General features: G+C 46.4%; 1 protein-coding gene across 2 annotated transcripts in view; it reads right to left on the bottom strand.

Annotated features, from left to right (window-relative positions):
* Positions 1-282: 282 nt before the first annotated feature.
* Positions 283-19870, bottom strand: part of aplp1 (amyloid beta (A4) precursor-like protein 1) — a 79775-nt gene continuing 60187 nt past the window's right edge. The window contains exons 10-17 of one of the 2 annotated variants that reach the window (XM_077207880.1): positions 19124-19252; positions 18358-18457; positions 18109-18276; positions 17967-17990; positions 17799-17866; positions 17120-17185; positions 9811-9954; positions 283-3272 (exon numbers count right to left, since the gene is read on the bottom strand). In XM_077207880.1, coding sequence (XP_077063995.1) covers positions 3174-3272; positions 9811-9954; positions 17120-17185; positions 17799-17866; positions 17967-17990; positions 18109-18276; positions 18358-18457; positions 19124-19252 — 798 coding nt within the window. In that variant the 3' untranslated portion in view covers positions 283-3173. Of the gene's footprint in view, positions 3276-9810; positions 9955-17119; positions 17186-17798; positions 17867-17966; positions 17991-18108; positions 18277-18357; positions 18458-19123; positions 19253-19870 lie in introns of both variants that reach the window. The other variant, XM_077207879.1, reaches the window with a different exon arrangement.

Genomic DNA, 19870 nt, shown 5'->3' on the forward strand with positions numbered 1-19870 from the left:
GTTGCTTGCTATCTGGGTAAGGTGCAAAGATGTACCTTTTCACTTTTGTACCTTAGGGTATTACCTCAGTGACAGCTTTGCACCTTTTTTTCTGAGAATGTAGAAACAAACCTGATGTATTTGTATTGTGGTGAACATAAGATAGATTACAATAAAATGACTGACATAATTGAAGTTTCATTTCTCTTGTTAATAATGACCAGAAAAGTGTACTGACAGGATGATGCTGACTGTACACAATAACTCCTACTATTCCAAAAGTTAAATGCCACAGTCAAATTGTGTGGGTCATTTATCATTTTATTGTCATTTTAATGCAAGTACAACAAGCCAGACCAGTTCACAGGTTGCTTGCTCTTACAATACATGTCAATTAAAAATACAACACATTATTTGGCCTTCCAATCATATCCAGAACATGTCTTTGGTGAAATTCAGAATGATTCCAGATCAGCTTATTTCATTGCATTGGTTTCAGTAGCTTAATGACAAAATCTGTAGAGTTCCTTAAAGCACCAGTTCACCAAATTACATATTTACTTTTAAAGTAACCAATTATTTTACATTATTAAGCTGTATCTTTTATACATGCTAGTAATTTGAAAGATAAAACTGGGGTGTATAGGATGTTCAACAAATTAGAGCTAAACGCGTTTCCATCTTAACCTTCACTGTATTGATCCTTCAGTAATGAATTCAGCAAGACAAGGAAATATTTTGAAGTGATGAATGGACACAAATGAGTCAATCTGGATACAGTTGTGCTCTGTTAATTAGTTTAGTTTAAAAGCATGATGTTGATCAGACCCGTTCAGTGTTTACAGTCCAAATCTATATAGAAAATGACCCAAACTCCAATTAATATTGACTTAAATAAAAAAATACATATAATTACATCCAAAACACAGCATTGAAAAAGGCAATAATGCAGCAGTTAAAACATCCGTAACTTCGTTTACATTTCTATTGGTTCATGATAAGAGAGGGATGAGTCACCTCAGCCAAGAGAAGATGCGTATAACGTAAAATCAATCCCTACTGAATACATTGTCCTAAATCTGCCTGATGCTGGTACGAAATCTTATTTAAGAGTCCTAAATTAGGGCATCAAACCACAATGCTAACTGATCACAATTCATAAATACACCTCAGAGCGATCAAGACTTCAGCAGGACATCCACGATCCGTTTTAAGTGCCATGAGCATCTGATGCCATGTGTTGAATTAGGCCAGTCTAACCTGGAGAGATTTAAGAACCATTATGTTTCTAATGGTGCCTTAAAAATGAGTAGTATGCCTTGAAGCTTCTGTTCAATCAAATGTTCCAGAACTGTGAGGTCATTGAGGCTAAACAGGCATTTTTTTGTGGTTTGGTTTCAGTTCAGGTATGTTCAAATGTGACTGTTCCAGGACAAAGGAAGACAAAAAAGGCAATGCAATAAAATACAAACGATCATGTCATTATGTTTGGTGTATCTTGACTCAGAAAATAACTCTAAAATAAATATGAGCTACGATTTCACAGGACGGAGTTTGGTTTGGTTTATATAAAAGTTTAGTTTTGGACTGCAGAAACGCAAAACAAACATACTGGGCCCACATTTTGGTTTCACTTCTGTTGATATGTCACGTAATATAAATGATGATTCGGTATTCTTCACAAAAACCTGCAAGTTCTACAATTAGAAAGATATAGACTAAGACATGTCCTTTCTACAACAGGCTAACAGTAAATTGTTGTGTTTACGTTATTTGTGTCACAGCGACAGACACCCAAAAGTTTGATTTAAAATTTCTATCATGTAGGCTACTAGAACATAAATGCAAACAGACAACTCTATAACCCTCTAATATATATTTTAAAAAAAAAAACTTGATTTTCAGGCCTTAGTGACACGTGTAGAAACTTAAACCAGTTTTGCAATCAGTGAAAGTTGTTTACCAGCTTTCACAGGTGACGACATATTAGTTTCAGTCACGCAACACAAACCATTGATGGTTAAATCAACTACTGTATGAAAACGGAGCGATTAGCTAAGCTAACTAACCTACGCTCTAACCGCCGTGGTGTGTTAGGAGGAACGGTGAATGGAGCCTATGTCTACCGAAGATACATTCAGTCAGGAGATACCGTGTCATTTTCTTGTGCTGGTTTATACAACAGTCCGTTTTCATTCAGCCATGTTAGGAAATGTTTCGTTCTCTGTGTGAGCAGCACAAGGTCATCATTTTGTCCACACGTTGCGTCGATACAAATTAATAATAGAAACGTCTATTCGAGTCACGTCTTTAGTTATGTACACGTCATTGTTGCACTGATTTTTTCATTTTTATCAAAAAGCAAGAAACAGGACCAAGACAAGTACGTTATAGCATCATACACCAAATTTTGCATGCTTTTCTTTACGCGTATGGACTTCGGATTACTTAGAATTGATTTTTAAAGAAGCAATACCAGAAAAATATTCTAAGCTTTCGGGTAGTATTGTTGGATGAACGTTCGTGGTACATTTAAAACACTGATTCAGTTTCTTACGGTGTGTGATTGAGACTAATAATCTATCAGAATGTTTGATGGTTTAGTTATATGTGAATGCAAACCTTGTTCCTTTTTAAGTCTTATTAAAACAGAATGAGTCTAGTAGTTTATTTTTCTCAGAGTTGTCTTAGAGGGCCAGAATGTCTCGATTTCCCTCCCAGGTTTCTGTAGTGAACTCAAAAATATATTATTTCATTCATATCACAGATTCACCATGAAATAAACTCTGCTTTGAAAATAGAAATGACAAAACAAACCATTCATGTCGAACATGTTTAGCTTCTTTGAAACACGTAATTCATTTGGAAAGAATGTGACACTATTCCAAGATTTTAAAACGCCGAACATGCTCGGCACGGCCACACCCTCATGAACGAAAGCAAAAACCGGGGGATAAAGGAGCTCTCGGTGGTCTGCGGATTCTCTTATTGGTGTTCTCTCTCCCTGATGAGAGAGTAGTATGCAAACGTTTTACTACAAACTCCCTATTTACGTGCCGGGTTTGTTGTACATTTTGAACATCGGTCATATAGACATACATAGAGTACGAGGGAGAGGGGGTTGCAGTGGAAACCCCAATCGAAAAACGGGAGGTGAGAGGGGAGGGCATGGCCTTGAGACTGCAGAACCCTCCTCAGTTCATTTGCTCGAAGAATTTATAAGTGGGGTTTTCATAGCCGTGATTCTGCATCTTATTGAGCTGTCTTTCCTCGGGGGTCAGCATGGGGTCGACCTGCTGGGAAAGAGACAAAGACAAGATAGGGAAAGAATTGCTTAAAATTGAGCATAAGTGAATTTCAGTGGGAAGAATTAATGAACAGAAGTTGGCCAAAAATGAAATCATTACGATAGACACATCTGAGCAGGTTCCCAAATGGAAAAACATTAAAAAATGTAACAATATTAGAGACTTATATTATATACAGTATGTGTATAGAAACGTCTCGGTTACGTATGTAACCCTCGTTCCCTGAGTAGGGAACGGAGACGTTACGTCGGATGACGACGAATGGGGTTTCGCTTAGAACACCTATCGACTTTGAGTATTACAAAACGAGCCAATGGCAAAGAAATGCCATGGGTCTGCGGAATTTGCACGGCGTAACTCCGCCTCACCTCGTGGGTATAAAAGGAGGAAGCCGGCAACAAGCAGATATGTTTCTTCGCTGAGGAGCCAAGACTGAGCTCAGGCGATCCCCGCGGTACAGCGGAAAGTGGCAGGCAGACGTAATGTCTCCGTTCCCTACTCAGGGAACGAGGGTTACATACGTAACCGAGACGTTCCCTTTCGTTGTCACTCCGAGTTACGTCAGATGACGACGAATGGGGTTACCAGTCTAATCACGCCACCTTCTCGGCTGTCTTCCAGTGCCCTGCGTAAATCTGAGATCCTTGTCGTGAGACTGGCACGGATGAAGGACTCCTATTTAGCACAGGAATACCAAGGTACACTGGGGAGCATATCCCATAGCTTAGAGGAAATATGCAATTATTGCCAACCCAGAGGGGGGGACTTAGAGAATACACATGTGACCCGAAGGAGACATGGAGAACACTGGGGTGTCCAGCCGCAGGTGGAATATTTCAACCTCAGGGGTGGCAAGGTGGCTTGCCAAGGGAAAGACACATGCTCAAGAGGCTTACAGTGGAAATACACATGTGGGGGTCGCTCAGGGGAGGGACCATGCACACGGGAGGCACCTAGCCGACGCACAGGCAATAGACACTGGCGCCAACGTCAGGAGTGCTGGAGGAACTCAGGGCTTTCGGGGAAGCTCACCTGAGGAGAATATCGCACGTATCCAGTCCGTGGAGTGGAATGGCGAGCAAGCGAAGACACCTGAGCGGGTCCAGTACTAGCTGGTTGAAGCGAGTACATGAGAGGACACTGGCTCCACTCGGAGATTGTAGAATCTGGCGAATGTGTTAGGTGTCGCCCAGCCTGCAGCTCTGCAGATGTCTGTTATCGAGGCGCCATGCGCTAGAGCCCAAGAGGATGCCACACTCCGGGTGGAGTGGGCAGTCACACCAAGGGGGCACGGTCGACCTTGCTGCTGGTATGCCAAAGCAATGGCGTCCACTATCCAGTGAGACAACCTTTGCTTGGAGAGAGCCTTTCCCTTCAGCTTCCCACCATAACAGACAAAGAGCTGGTCTGAGGTCCTGAAACACTGCGTCCTGTCTACATAGGCGCGGAGGGCGCGTACTGGACAGAGCAGTGCCAAGGCTGGGTCTGCCTCCTCCGGGGGCAGCGCTTGCAGGTTCACCACCTGGTCCCGGAAGGGAGTGGTAGGAACCTTGGGCACATATCCAGGCCGGGGTCTCAGGATCACGTGAGAGTAAGCCGGCCCAAATTCCAGGCACGCTTCGTCAATGGAGAATGCGTGCAGGTCCCCCACCCTCTTGATGGAGGCCAATGCAACCAGGAGCGCTGTCTTCATAGACAGGAACTTAAGCTCCACTGATTGCAACGGCTCAAAGGGAGCACTCCGCAGGGCAGTTAGAACCACTGAGAGGTCCCAAGAGGGAACGAGAGGAGGGCGAGGAGGATTCAGTCTCCTCGCTCCTCTCAGGAACCTGATGATCAGGTCGTGCCTTCAAACAGACTTACCTTCGACTGGGTCATGGTGTGCGGCAATAGCGGCAACATAGACTTTCAGGGTGGAGGGAGACAGCCCTCGCTCCAGCCTATCTTGAAGGAAGGAAAGCACGACACTAATCGAACATCTCCGGGGGTCTCCTCGGTGAGAAGAGCACCAGTTGACGAAGAGGTTCCACTTCAACGCATAGACGTGTCTCGTGGACGACGCTCTAGCGGAAGTGATGGTAGCCGCCACCGCTGGTGGTAGGGTACTCAAACCTGCCTCGTCCCGTCCAGGAGCCACACGTGGAGGTTCCAGAGATCGGGACGAGGGTGCCATAGGGTGCCCTGTCCCTGAGAAAGGAGGTCCTTCCTCAGGGGAATCGGCCAAGGAGGTGCTGTCGCGAGGAGTACTAGTTCGGAGAACCAGGTCCGGGCGGGCCAGTATGGCGCGACAAGAATGACCTGCTCCTCGTCCTCCCTGACCTTGCGCAGGGTCTGCGCAAGAAGGCTCACTGGGGGAAACGCATATTTGCGGCCCCGCGGCCAGCTGTGCCCCAGTGCATCCGTGCCGAGCGTGCCCTCGGTCATGGAATATGGCTGAGTGGAGAAGGCGACCAAGTCCATACCGAGAAAAGAGCTCCTCTGCACGGGGCAAAGTTTACTCCTTCCCCGGTTGACCCGAAGGCCCAGACGAGCTAGGTGCCGGAGCACTGGGTCCCTGTATTCGCAAACCTGTGCTCAGGAGTGAGCTTAAGACAGCCAGTCACCGAGATAGTTCAGGATGCGAACCCCGTGTTCCCATGGAGGAACAAAGGCAGCCTCAACAACCTTGTGAAGGCGCGAAGAGACAGGGCTAGCCCGAATGGGAAAACAGCGTACTGATATGCGCGCGCCCTGACAGCAAACCGTAGGTATGGTCTGAGTCGAGGGAGAACGGAGACATAAAAGTAGGCGTCCTTCAGGTCGATCGCTGCAAACCAATCCTGTGGCCACACACATCCAGAAATGCGTTTGGCCAGGAGCATCTTGAACGGCAGCCTGTGAAGGGAGCGGTTCGGACCAGGATTGGCCGTAACCCACCTGACTTCTCCGGGACAATGAGGTAGGGGCTGTACACCCGGACCTCCTTTTGGCTGGAGGGACAGTCTCAATCGCACCCTTCGCCAGTAGGGTAGCAACCTCCGCTCTCATGATAGGGCATAGCCATCGACCAAAGTGGAGCGGACTCCCCTGAAGTGGGGAGGAGACCGTGCGAACTGAATCGCATAGCCGAGCCGATGGTTTGCGCGACCCAGCGGAACAGATAGGGAAGCTCTAGGCAGGCTCCCAACTGTGCCAGCGGCGTCGAGAACCACAGACGTCCCCCCGGTGGTGCAGCGAAGCGGAATGACCGTCCCAGACGTGGACGGCATAGCGGCCCGGTGTGGGGGCGAGGTCAAAACCGCACCCTGACAGAGGAGGCCAGGGAAGGACCAGCGTTCCACGGGGGCCTGCTCTGTCAAGGGTCTGGCGACAGAGGGGGACAGGGGCGAAGCGGTCGTGGACGGCACGCCGTGTCAACCACCTCCGGGACAGAGGGGGACGAGGAGAGCACGGCATGTGGGCGGCGCTCTGTGACGTCCGAACTCTCTGTGCTCAGAGACGGGAGAGTCAGTACTTTGGAGAATAAGGATTCTTCCCCGGCCCTCACCCGGGGAAAGGAGTGGTCCTGCTACCAGCTCCTGGAAAGAACTGAGTCCCATCTCTGAGGAGCCCATCCCAAGAGCGCCGCTTCACCCGGCGTGTAGCGGGGGCGGGGCTGGAGAGGACTGTTTTGGCGTCCGACCGCGGCCTCCAGAGCCGGCCCGGCTGAGCGGGCGGGGTGGGAGCCGCGGGGGCGCCCACGGCGGTGGGCAGACCGAGGGACCTGAGCGGACGGCGGGGCCGTCGGGACAGAGTCAACCTCAGTCTGCTCCATCCCCGAGGAGCCCGTCTCAGGAGCGCCGCTTAACCCGGCGTGTAGCGGGGGGCGGGGCTGGAGAGGGGCTGTGGCGTCCGCCCGCGGCCCCCAGAGCCGGCCCGGGTGAACGGGCGGGGTGGGAGCCGTGGGAGGGCGCCTTCGGCGGTGGGCAGACCGAGGGACCTGGGCGGACGGCAGGGCGGGTGAGAGCTGTTGGTCAAGCCCTCAACCGCACCGCCGGAGAGGCCGACCTGGGATATGGGAATGTCGGACAGACGGGTCCGCGCGACATCCAGCACATCAGACAGGTTCAGCCACAGAATGGTGAGCATCACCTGACCCAGGGCGCGTACGGCCACTTTCGTCGCTCGGAGAGCAAGGTCAGTGACGGCGCGCAGCTCAGTGAAGAGCCCTGGGTCAGTCCCGCCCTCGTGCAGGTCCATGAGCATCTGGGTCAGGTGGACCAGCAGAATGACCATGGCATGCAGTGAGGCGGCTGCCAGTCCCGTGGCACTATAGGATCTCGCCACAAGCGTAGACGAAAAACTACAGGCCACGGGCGGGTGCTTAGGATTGCGCCGAGAAGAAGCACTCTGAGGACACATAGCATCTCAACAAAGCGTTCAGCCGGGGGAACCCCAGTGTACCCAAGGGCAGCGGCCCTATCGAGGGGAGGAAAGGCGGATGAGATCAGCGAGCGGTCCTGAGAAGACAAGGGGGTCTTCTAGGACTTCGAGATCTCATCATGCACGTCCGGGAAGAGAGGTATTGGGGTTTGCCGCGGACGAGGGTCGGCGGCCTTACCCAAAACCAATCGTCCCAGGAAAGCATGGCCGTCATCTCCGGATCAGACTCAGGCACAGCCGTATGCACACCGGAAGGTGGCAGGTGTGACGAGCCCTCACTTCCAGAAGACTCAAGCCCACCTAGTGATGCTGCAACAGACATGGCATCTTCCTCTGTAGCTTCAACTGAAACACGCGGGCCACCAGAGGGTAGACTCGCGGGAATCAGCAGTTCACTAGCGGGCACCGTCATTGAAGAGGGGGGCTGGGGTCACGGACACATAGTCGGCGCCTTGTTCCAGACAGTAACCCTCAGGTCACCCTGGCCACCAGCCGAAGATCGGGGGGTGGATGAGGGGACTCTCACTCTTGCGAGTTCACAGAGTCTCGACCTATATATGACGCGATGATCACGTTCCCTTGCGAGAACATGAGTCACCCACGAGCGCTGTTCAAGCATGATCAAACACACTAGACAGCGCTTGTGCCTATCAGAGTCCGATACCAGTCCGCTGCAACCAGAAATGCACGGGCGAGCCGTCTTTAAAAAGACGTGCCGCGTGCGAGCTCTTTTATGAGAGGAGAGAAAAAACTCTGCGATGTTGAAGCGCACAGGGAGACACACACACACTGGCAGATTACTGCACAGATCAGGAGGCACTGTGAGCTCGCTGCAGATCGCCGTCACACCAACACCGGAGAGAGAAGCTTGTCTCGTAGAGCGAAGTCAGAGATGACTGTGGAGTGAAGAAATACTCTTGGCTCCGAAGCGAAAACATATCTGCTTGTTGCCGGCTTCCTCCTTTTATACCCACGAGGTGAGGCGGAGTTACGCCATGCAAATTCCGCAGACCCATGGCATTTCTTTGCCATTGGCTCGTTTTGTAATACTCGAAGTCGATAGGTGTTCTAAGCGAAACCCCATTCGTCGTCATCCGACGTAACTCGGAGTGACAACGAAAGGGAACATACTGTATATGTTGCAATCTGCATATGCAGGCCTATGCATTTTTACAAATACACAAACAGCATCATTATCCATTGCATAAATGCTCGATTCTGTCAAATAGTTGTGTATAACAATGATCTATGATCAATAGCCTATATCATTTAACATAAATATAATGATCTACCATTTGTGTATAATGACCTACTATCTAAACTGATACTTGCCGTACATTTTTGAGTAAAAATGAAATAAGTCACTTATCTTTTTATATCTACTGATTGTGACTGATTGACTTCCAATCTCAGAAATGAGTTAAAATATTTCTCATAATTTTATATCTCATAACTGCAGCTGTAGATTACACAAATGCAGCTTTTCTTATGTTTTTATTTTGTAACTTTATTCACAATTATATATTTTTCTTGCTCTGAACTGAAGCCGAAACAGCCCACTATCTCTTCTTAAAATAATTTAAACTCAAATCATTATTTCATGTCTATTGAAATATTTATTGGGTAAATGGTTGTGCAATTATTGAAAAAGAAACCCTAATCAAGTCTCAGACATTATAACGTATATGATTCATATAGGCTTGTATTTATCTTTTACAAATTTCACATACAAAACTACATTAATTATGAGATTACATTAATTACATTAAAAACAGATTAAATATTAAAATCTGCTTCATGTTTTCACTTTTACGGTTATACTTTTTTCCCTATCAAATCAAAATATCAGAATGCAAAAATGACATAGATATCAAATAGATATCAAAATAGCAGAAGGAAGCTGCTTCTGGGGATTGGGTGTTACTTCCTCATGTTCCTTGGAAATCAATAGCCAAATCTAATTATATTACTTGAATGGGTCAAGATATATTTACATGAGGCTGTCACATTAAAAACCACAAACACAGCCAGAAGCCGTAGTAACGTCAGGGTTTTACCCCATTTCTTGAACGTACTGCTTTAAAAACAAGCCATTTCGACATCCTGTCAGCTGAACTCTCACCTCTACTATGCCATGGCTGATAGTTCCATATGGCTTACGGCGGACTAGCAACAAGCTGATGACCATCACCATGGCAATGGCCACAGCAACCACCAGCAACCCCACCATTGCCCCGCGGTTAAACGTCTCCAAAACGTCCGGCTGCTGTGATAGAAAAAAAGAAAGAAGGAAATGAGTTTCACATTCATTAGTACTGTATAAAGGGAACATATTAGCACCTGAGGGGACATAACTTTATTTGTATAAGATGGAAATCCATCCTACTTAATCATCTACTGCTCTATTGTTCTTTTAAACCCGTCAGAACCCTTATGGAAAAAAAAATATGGGAATATACTGCAAAATATAATGCAATTTATTACATAATACATTTCCACATTTGGGAAACTAGTGCTATTTTCAATATACTGCAATATATGCATTGACTATGTATGGCTATATAGTAATACATATAAAATATTTATAAATGAGGACAAAAATAGCATTACATGAAATATTGACAATGTTGTATCCTTTATTGTGTACATATATTGCACATACATGTTGCCATATAAATGTGAATGTATGTTCACACATATACACACACACACACACACACACACACATTTACGGAATAAGTTACAACAAATTTCTAGTTCCCAGCATGCTTTGCTTCTGACTGTTAAAGTTCTGTTCTGACTTCTGACTGAGATGTTAAAATTATTATTATAATTAAAATGTGTTTTGCTCAATATTAATATAGGGGGGAGATCTTTTTGTGTTTAATGTTCTATTCTTTTTTTAATTTAAAAGGTTTCTGATATGTCGGTGTGCTGAAGAGTAGAGCTGTGTGGTTCGCTTGATGATTGGCCGAAGACCATCAAGACTATGATTACTATATTTTAAAAGTAATAGCTATGCTACTTAGGAATTAGGAATTTTATAACAGTGATAGTCTCTTGGCTAAATACTTTAATACATGCAGATGTGCTTGTGCTTTTGTTAGCTGACTTGAAAATATGAAACATTTATAATGTAAATAATGAAAAAATATAAGAAATATATTACATTATATTTCTATGTATATGTGTGTTTATGCTGCATGAGTAAATATATCTGTAATATATTACACACGCAGTCCCATATCTGATCACATATTCATCTATCTATTATGAAGCGTATTACTGAATATAAAATTACATACATGATAAAGTATTAGTAAATATATTGTCACATGTTTTTCAATATATAAAAAGCGGCAATTCCTTATGTATTATTCAATATATTGTAATATATTAACACAAATTATTATTCTTTATATTTTCAAATATACTGCTAAACCATTTAATATATTGATCATTCATATATAGGGAAATATATTTTTATTCATAAGGGTAGGGCGTGCAATTTTGGAGAGGCTAGAAATAGCAAGCTAGTTTTGAAAGCGTAACATTCGACCCTAGAACTCTAGAATGAGAACTCTAGAACTCTAGTAAGTACGCATGGCTAAGTCACACATGTTTCTGTCCCTGAAAACTTGATGCATCCTTCATAATGAGCTGAATGAAGGATGCAAAACAACCTTCAGCAGCGCTTGATGACGTGGCAGCCAAGATACGCAGCTTTACTAGGACGCAGCCTTTTGTTTGAGAAGTGGCCATATGTTGACAGGCAGGTAGGACATCATTGCATTCGGTGAACACATCTTTTTTGGTCCTGAGACTTCCACAGAAAATGAATGTATATTTTTAAATATTTATACCACTTCTATTATTGATTGCTATCAGGATGTGAAGAGAGTTTCAACCAGTATAACAAAAAGTGTTTATGAAAAACGTCTCGGTTACGTATGTAACCCTAGTTCCCTGATAGGGAACGAGACGCTGCGTCAAACGCTGCGGGAACGCCCCTGCGTTGTGCGTCATGAAGCACGTATGGAATCAGCCCAATGGAGAGATGAAACGTCATAGGCGGGTGACGTCATCGACCAGGAAACTATAAAGCACCCCAAAAACACAAGCGCATTAGCTTCTGATAGGCTTGAAGGAAGCGCTAACGGGAGTGCCGGGAGTATGGCGGAGCGACGCAGCGTCTCGTTCCCTATCAGGGAACTAGGGTTACATACGTAACCGAGACGTTCCCTTTCAAGGGAACTTCGAGCTGCGTCAAACGCTGCGGGAACGCGAATACCCACGTCGCCATAGGACCAAATGACCGTCATGTGAGACTAGCGCACAGAGGACGAGAGCACCTGTGCCCCAGGGGTAGAGCTTAAGTCTAGGTCATAGAACTTAATAAAAGTATGCGGTGAAGACCATCCAGCCGCATCACAAACATCACTCAGGGAAACCCCCGACAAAAGAGCTTTAGAAGCAGCCATACTCCTGGTAGAGTGAGCTCGGACAACCAAAGGTGAAGGCTGGCCAGCCGACTCATAAGCAAGTGAGATAGCCTCAACCACCCACTTGCTCATTCTCTGTTTAGACGCCGGACACCCTTTCCTGGGTGGCCCGAAACATACAAAAAGTTGTTCTGATTTCCTCCACAGGGCAGCTCTGTGGACATAAGCGTCTAATGCCCTAACAGGGCAGAGTGAATTAAGTTTTTCCTGGTCCGATGACATAAATGGAGGAGGACAGAAAGCCTGCAGAACCGTAGGTCTAACAATATTAGTAGGAACCTTAGGAACGTAACCTGGTCTAGGATGCAGAAAAGCTTTAACCATGCCAGGTGCAAATTCCAGGCACGAGGGTGAAACCGACAGAGCCTGCAAATCTCCGATTCTTTTTAGTGAAGAGATAGCAAGCAAAAAGATAGTCTTAAAAGTGAGAAACTTCTCGGGAACTTCTTCGATAGGTTCAAAAGGAGCTAGGGAAAGACCTTCTAATACAGTGGCCAGATCCCAAGTCGGCACCCTCGTACGAACTGCTGGCCTCAGCCTCAAAGTGCCACGGAGGAAACGAGTTATAAGCGGGTGTCTCCCAAGAGAAACTCCACTGAAAGGGACGTGGTAAGCAGCTAGTGCCGCCACATACACCTTTAGTGTGGAGGGGGATAACCCTGTGGAGAAGTGCTCCTGCAGGAATTCCAGCACTGCACCCACTGGGCAGTTAACTGGGTCCTGCAGGTGTTCTCCACACCAAGAAGTGAAAAGTTTCCACTTCAAGGCATAAAGCTTCCTCGTGGATGGAGCTCTGGAGTTAAGAATGGTCTCAACAACCTCGGTTGAGAGACCGGAGTCTATGAGCTGGGCCCCCTCAGAGGCCAAGCCCACAGTTTCCACAATTCTGGGCGGGGGTGAAGTATCGTGCCCCCCGCCTGGGAGAGTAGATCCCTCCTGACCGGGAGCTCCAAAGGAGAACCGTCCAGGAGAGAAATCAGGTCCGCAAACCATACTCGGGCCGGCCAGAACGGGGCTACTAGTAGTAGACTGACCCCGTCCCGGCGGACCCTCTCCAGAACTCCTGGTAACAGAGCAATCGGGGGAAAGGCGTACAGACGTGACCTCGGCCACGGCTGCACCATAGCATCCAACCCCAGGGGGTCTGGAAGAGTGATGGAGAACCACCGATGACAATGAGTGGTCTCCTTGGAAGCGAATAGGTCCACCTCGGCGCGACCGAAACTCAACCAAAGGAGCTCCACCACCTCGGGGTGGAGTCTCCATTCCCCTGGCCTCGGCCCCTGCCTCGACAGGGAGTCTGCTACCACATTCAAATACCCAGGGAGATACATTGCTCTCAGAGATAGTAGCTTCCCTTGGGACCACAGGAGGATCTGACGGGCCAACTTGTAAAGCCGGCGAGACCGCAGGCCCCCCTGATGATTTATATAAGAGACCACCGACGTGTTGTCTGATTGAACTAACACATGATGGCCTCTCAGGTCTGTTAGGAAGTGTTTCAGAGCCTGAAACACAGCCAACATCTCTAGACAATTTATGTGCCACGAAAGATGATGATCCTGCCACAGACCTTGGGCTGGGCGACCACTCATGACCGCCCCCCACCCTGTGAGGGAAGCATCCGTCGTTAGCGTTATGCGACGACAAAGAGCCCCCAGCACAGGACCTTTGGATAGGAACCAAGTTTCTCTCCACATGACCAGAGCACGAAGGCAGCGCCGCGTGACTTTGAACGTGCGGAGCGGATTTCCCCTCGGGGAGAATCCCTTGGTCCTGAGCCACCACTGTAGCGGTCTCATGTACAACAGGCCGCAAGGTATAACGTTGGACGCTGCTGCCATCAGACCCAACAGTCTCTGAAACTGCTTGACAGTGAGTAGCTGGCCTAGCTTCACTTGTTTCACAGCTGAGAGAATCGAAGCGATGCGGGTCGGAGAGAGTCGCGCCCGCATCGATACCGAATCCCAAACGACACCCAGAAAAGTGGTCTTCTGGAAAAGGAGATAATACACTTTTCTTTGCGTTCAGCCTCAACCCCAACTTTCTGATATGAGCGAGGACGACATCTTGATGCCGAACCGCCATCTGCTCACTGAGCTAAAATCAACCAATCGTCGATGTAATTGAGAATACGAATGCCCTGAAGCCTCAGAGGCACTAGTGCTGCATCCATGCATTTCGTGAAAGTGCGGGGAGATAAAGCTAGGCCAAACGGAAGAACCCTGTACTGGTACGCCTCGCCCCCGAAGGCGAACCTCAGGAACTTCCTGTGTTGTGGAAGGATGGACACATGGAAGTATGCGCCCTTCAGATCTATCGTGACAAACCAGTCCTCGGACCTGATTTGAGACACGATCTGCTTGATAGTGAGCATCTTGAATTTTAGCTTCCCTACCGAGCGATTCAATATGCGCAGGTCTAAAATTGGACGCAACCCCCCATCCTTCTTTGGAACGATGAAATATCGGCTGTAATAACCTGACTCCAAACTGGGAGGAGGAACCCGTTCTATAGCCTCTTTTTGAAGGAGCGTTTTCACCTCTTGTTCCAATACCAGAGCCTGCTCGGGGCCCACCACTGTGTGCAGAACCCCTCTGAATTTTGGTGGACGACACCTGAACTGGATAGCATAACCCTTTTCTACTGTCTGCAGGACCCAATGAGATATTTTTGGAAGGCTTTTCCTCTCTGCCAGAAATTCTACTAAGGGTACCAGCCTCTCGAGACTGGCCTCTGGTGTAACTTGAGCAGCAGACGCAGCGCCCTGTAACGGCGCACCGGCAGGGAACAACTGGTCTGACCGCTCTGAGACCCTCCTCAGAGGGAGCGAGCGTCCCTCGGGAAAGCGCTCGCTGGGATCGTCTGTGCCCCGGCATAAAGGCGGGGTTGGCAGAACGAGCCCCTGAGGGCACCGAGGAGGAATGGGCACCGTAAAAAGAGGTGAACACCTTTCCGCCTCGGTGGGGACCACCCTCAGCATCCTGAACGGCTTGGCGTCAGGACTTCTTCTTAGCCGAAGCCTTCTTAGCCAATATAACTGTCCTCAGATCAGTTCTACTGGGAGAAGGCTTCGGCTGAGAGTGTCGCGGCTGAGCCCACTGTCCAGCAGGGGGAGCACGAGACGCGACACTCTGCCTCTGCTGCGCTCTATGTGATGAGCTCGAAGACGGCCGGGGCTGCTCCCGCCCAGCAGCCCCAGGGACATGAACTTTAAGGGGAAGAAACTTTTTAAAAGCTGCAGTTTGTTTCTTTTCTTCTTGGAATTTATCGATAACTGAATTCACAGCATCACCAAACAACCCCATGGGAGAAAGAGGAGCATCTAAAAGAAAAGCTTTTTCTCTCTCTTTAATATTAGTCTGATTTAACCACAAATGTCTTTCTGCGGCCACCAGAGCTGCCATAGAACGACCCATTAATTTGGCCGATTCTCTGGTGGCACGCAGGGATAAATCAGCAGCCTGACGCAGTTCGCGAACTACGTCAGTACTGACCTCCTCACTCTCACTCATGTCCCTTAGCAGATCAGCCTGGTATGCCTGCAAGATTGACATAGTATGCAGACATGACGCAGCCTGACCTGCTGCCGAATATGCTTTACCCACCAAAGCCGAAGTGTTTCTTAAAGGCTTGGTGGGTAATGCCGGTGCCTTAAAAGATGATGCTGCTTCGGGGGAGAGATGGCTCGCAAGCGTCTCTTCCACACGAGGCAAAGCACCATAACCATGAGCCTTGGCTCCCATAATATTAGCGTATGTTGAAGTCTGGGGACTAAACACTCTATATGACACCGGTTTTCTCCATGATTTCGACACCTCGGTGTGGAGATCATGGAAAAACGGCAGGCACCGGCGTGGAGGCTGCACACGTGACGGCAAAAATCTCTCATCCAACTTTGATTTAGAAACAGACTCCTGACTAGTCACTGGCCATTCAATATTAAGTTTTTCAACAGCTCTTGTTAACACCTCCATAAGCTCATCACTCTCAGGAGTGTGGGGTGGCGAATCCTCCACATCTCCCTCAACACTAACAACATCAAGTTCCTCAGAACTGGATAGCTGCAGCATTGGTGCCTCAGCCCGAGCGGAAGAAACCGCAGCGCGTGCTTCCGAACCCGGGACTGAGGCACTGGATCTCACAGGTGAAGGGAGAGATAAGGCAGAGCCCGTCTCAAACCCCGCTGTGAGATCCATCTGCGATCCCCACGATAAGCGCCGCCGCTCTGCCTCGGCAGAAGCGGGACCCGAACCGCGGGGAGCGCGCACCGAACCGCTCTCCTCAAAGAGCGATCGGCGGGAGCGGAGCGTCCTTAACGGCAAACGCTCGCAATGCTCACAGTCTGCTCCCTCGAGAGCAAACTGGGCATGCTGAACTCCCAAACAAACAACACAAAGATCATGTGTATCCCCGCTCGTTAAATAACGCGAGCAGGGAGGAACACACTTTCTAAACTGCTGTTCGTCCGCCATAATCTCTCAATATATATATATAGGGATAAATTGTTTGTGTGGTGCAGGGTATGTAAGACAGACAATATCACACAGGGACAGATTCACATGTAGCGCGACTGAAAGCACAGAAGCTAATGCGCTTGTGTTTTTGGGGTGCTTTATAGTTTCCTGGTCGATGACGTCACCCGCCTATGACGTTTCATCTCTCCATTGGGCTGATTCCATACGTGCTTCATGACGCACAACGCAGGGGCGTTCCCGCAGCGTTTGACGCAGCTCGAAGTTCCCTTGAAAGGGAACAATTGGCTATCCAATAGCTTTAAAGTAATGGCTTTGCATTTACGCTTACTGAACATGAAAGTAGAATGAGACAAGTGTGGTACAGCAATTTTCCAAGAGCTAAAAGAAGAAAACTAAACATTAGACATCATAAAACAAATGAATTCACAAATGAAAGCCTTTAAGCTCTCACCAGCTCATCTCTCTGGATCCCTGGAGACTTGTAGACCACCTGCTTCAGCTCTACAGAGGTGTTGATCTGAGGAACAGAGTTGATTGTGTGGGATAGAAAAACATTTTCAATTCTACATTTTCTTTCAGAGCATTTTTTATTAGAGAAATATCATCTATGAAGTTTTTGTTTATTCAAACTCATTAAAACTCCAAATGTGACATCCAGTGGTCAAGTTGCAAAACTGCAGAAATCCCAGACTGTCTTGTTCAGAGTAGCATACTGACATACTACTCTATTACTCCAGTACAAAGTACATACAGTATACTGTGCATAGTGTGCACATTTTCTGTTTCAATAAAATACCTACATTTGCCAAAATGTGCTTTATACAACAGAGCATACTGCATGAGATACTGTACCCCAAAAAGCAATGTTTTTGACTATACTTTCAATTTCCAATGTTTTTTGATGAGACCACCAGAAGTGAAGACATTTTTTGTTAACTGAGCGCTATTGATTAATCCGAAATAAAAAAGAATAGATACCCAAATCGTGCAGCCCTAACTGACATCAATGCAGCTACTATTTCAATCCAAACTAAGTCACTTCTGTAAGAAAGCACTTTCTGAGCAGTACAGTACACAATATATATGTAAATGTGTAATTCTGTGTCTCTTAGAGCAGATTTTGTCCTAACCTTCTCCTCATATTCATAAGTTGGTCCTCTCTCAGAGGTGGTGTAGTCATACTCATCTACTGATGAAACTGTGGACAGACAGAAGAGTGACCTTACAGTTACTCAACTTCATAAACACTATAAATATATAACTAAAAACGGAAGTGTGATCAGAGCTTTAGTATTTACCTTTCTTTTCGTTAGGCTGGGGGTCTACATTGCCCAAAAATAAAGAGAAAGGATAAAGTATAGTTAGTATTTTCAGACTGTTAACATGTTCAAGACTTTCTGTCCTCATAATGCATGTTTTGTGCATGTGTGCATGTTGTACCGATGCGTGGCGGGTAGGGGCGGTTCTGGAAAGCTCTGTCCTCTTCCTCCTCATCATCTCGCTCTTCCTCGCTCTCAGCAGGAAGCAGCTCTTCTGTGGTGCGCGTCTCAGAAAAGGAAGTGGTCATGAGTTCGCTGATGTCCCCTCTCTCTGTTCTCACTAACTCCTCTGCAGAGACAGACAGATTGAGTGAATCCTTTTGAGAATTATTAGACTTTGAGGCAACAAAGGATTCACGAAAACACTTACGGATTTCGTCGTGAAGTTTCTCAGCCAGGCCGGGGACTTTATAGAGCAGAGCCAGGCTTTGGTTCATCCTCTCTTCGATCACATGCAGGTGTGTGTACACCTTCAAACACAGAAATTACATTGCTTTTTCATTCATTTTTCAGCGTTATCTGACAAGATCAAGCAATAAATCTGACATGTCTACAATGAGCAACAAGACATATAAGTAGAGATCCACGGAATAAGGAAAAAAAAATATTGTTGTTTATAGAACACCGTCATCTAAGATGCCCTTTGAAGCTATTGCAAACTTTTATGTTGGCAAGCTATTAAACTGACAGACTAGACAGAGTGACGATTAAGCATGAATTTGATGTAAACAATACATCTATCATAATATTCACATATGCAGTTCATAGAGGGCATAATGTATTAGCCCTACAGTTAAAGCATGAAATATTTCAACCTAAAACATTTTACATAGATAACTTTTAAACCTATAAGATTTTTCTCTCACAATTCTGAGAAAAAAGCTTTTTTTTAAAATCTAAATTGAGAGATATATACTATATTCAATACTTTATTCCGTGGTGGAAACAAGCTTCCTAAGACTTTTACTGCAGAACAGTCACATTCTGCCATTAGGTAGGCTCTGCCCACAAAACATGTCATTACTGTTTACAAACACCAAAATGGTTTATTCCTGTCATGCTGTGCTAGGTAGCACCGCCCACACTGAAATCTTATTGGTCTCATTGGAAGAACAGATAGAGATAGTGTCTCAAACCTGGAATTTCATCTGCTCAGCCTTTTGGGGGTCGGCAGACTCGATGTGCTGGTAATGACGAAGAGTGTGTCGTCGGTCCTTCTGCTCTGCGGCCATATAACGCTTCAGAGCCTGGAGCACACGGTCTGGCTGTGTGTTTTGAGTGTGAGGGAGAAAAACAAAGAGAAATAATGTCAAAAAGAGAGTGGGGGAGAATTAGAAACGCGGTATTTAATACATCCACATGCTATCAGCAATGAGATTGGCAATAAAAAAACAAACAAAAAAAAGATTCTGATTTGATCTTTTACTTTAACTCTTAACTTTATTGTCCCCAGGGGGAAATTCTTTTTCACAGCACTGCACTTGTTTAACACACACAACATAACCAATATAATACAAAAAGACATAATACAGGAAAAAACAACAACAACAACAACAAAAAAAAACAGTTGAATAACACTCAGCGATGTCTGTTGTAAAGGTATGTTGTGGCTGAGGGAATCAGGCCCTCCATTTCTCTAACATAAGAAAGATATATAATCACACAAATGTCTTGCTTTACCCTGGATGTTTTATTACTGATTCTGATGGAGTCTTCCTGCACAAATATATCTATGAAATATACTGATCTTTATTTTTTGTTCTTACTATTTCTGTGACAATATTTTTCTGTATTACTCTTCCTTTTGCTAATACGACTGAACTATTTTTTTTATTTAGCAAATATTGTATTGTGCTAATATTCTGGTAGCAGTTGTCAGTTAG

Source organism: Siphateles boraxobius, unplaced genomic scaffold (genome assembly GCF_051911475.1).
Source record: "Siphateles boraxobius isolate OS27281-9 unplaced genomic scaffold, OSU_SipBor_1 6, whole genome shotgun sequence".
Lineage (NCBI taxonomy): Eukaryota > Metazoa > Chordata > Actinopteri > Cypriniformes > Leuciscidae > Siphateles > Siphateles boraxobius.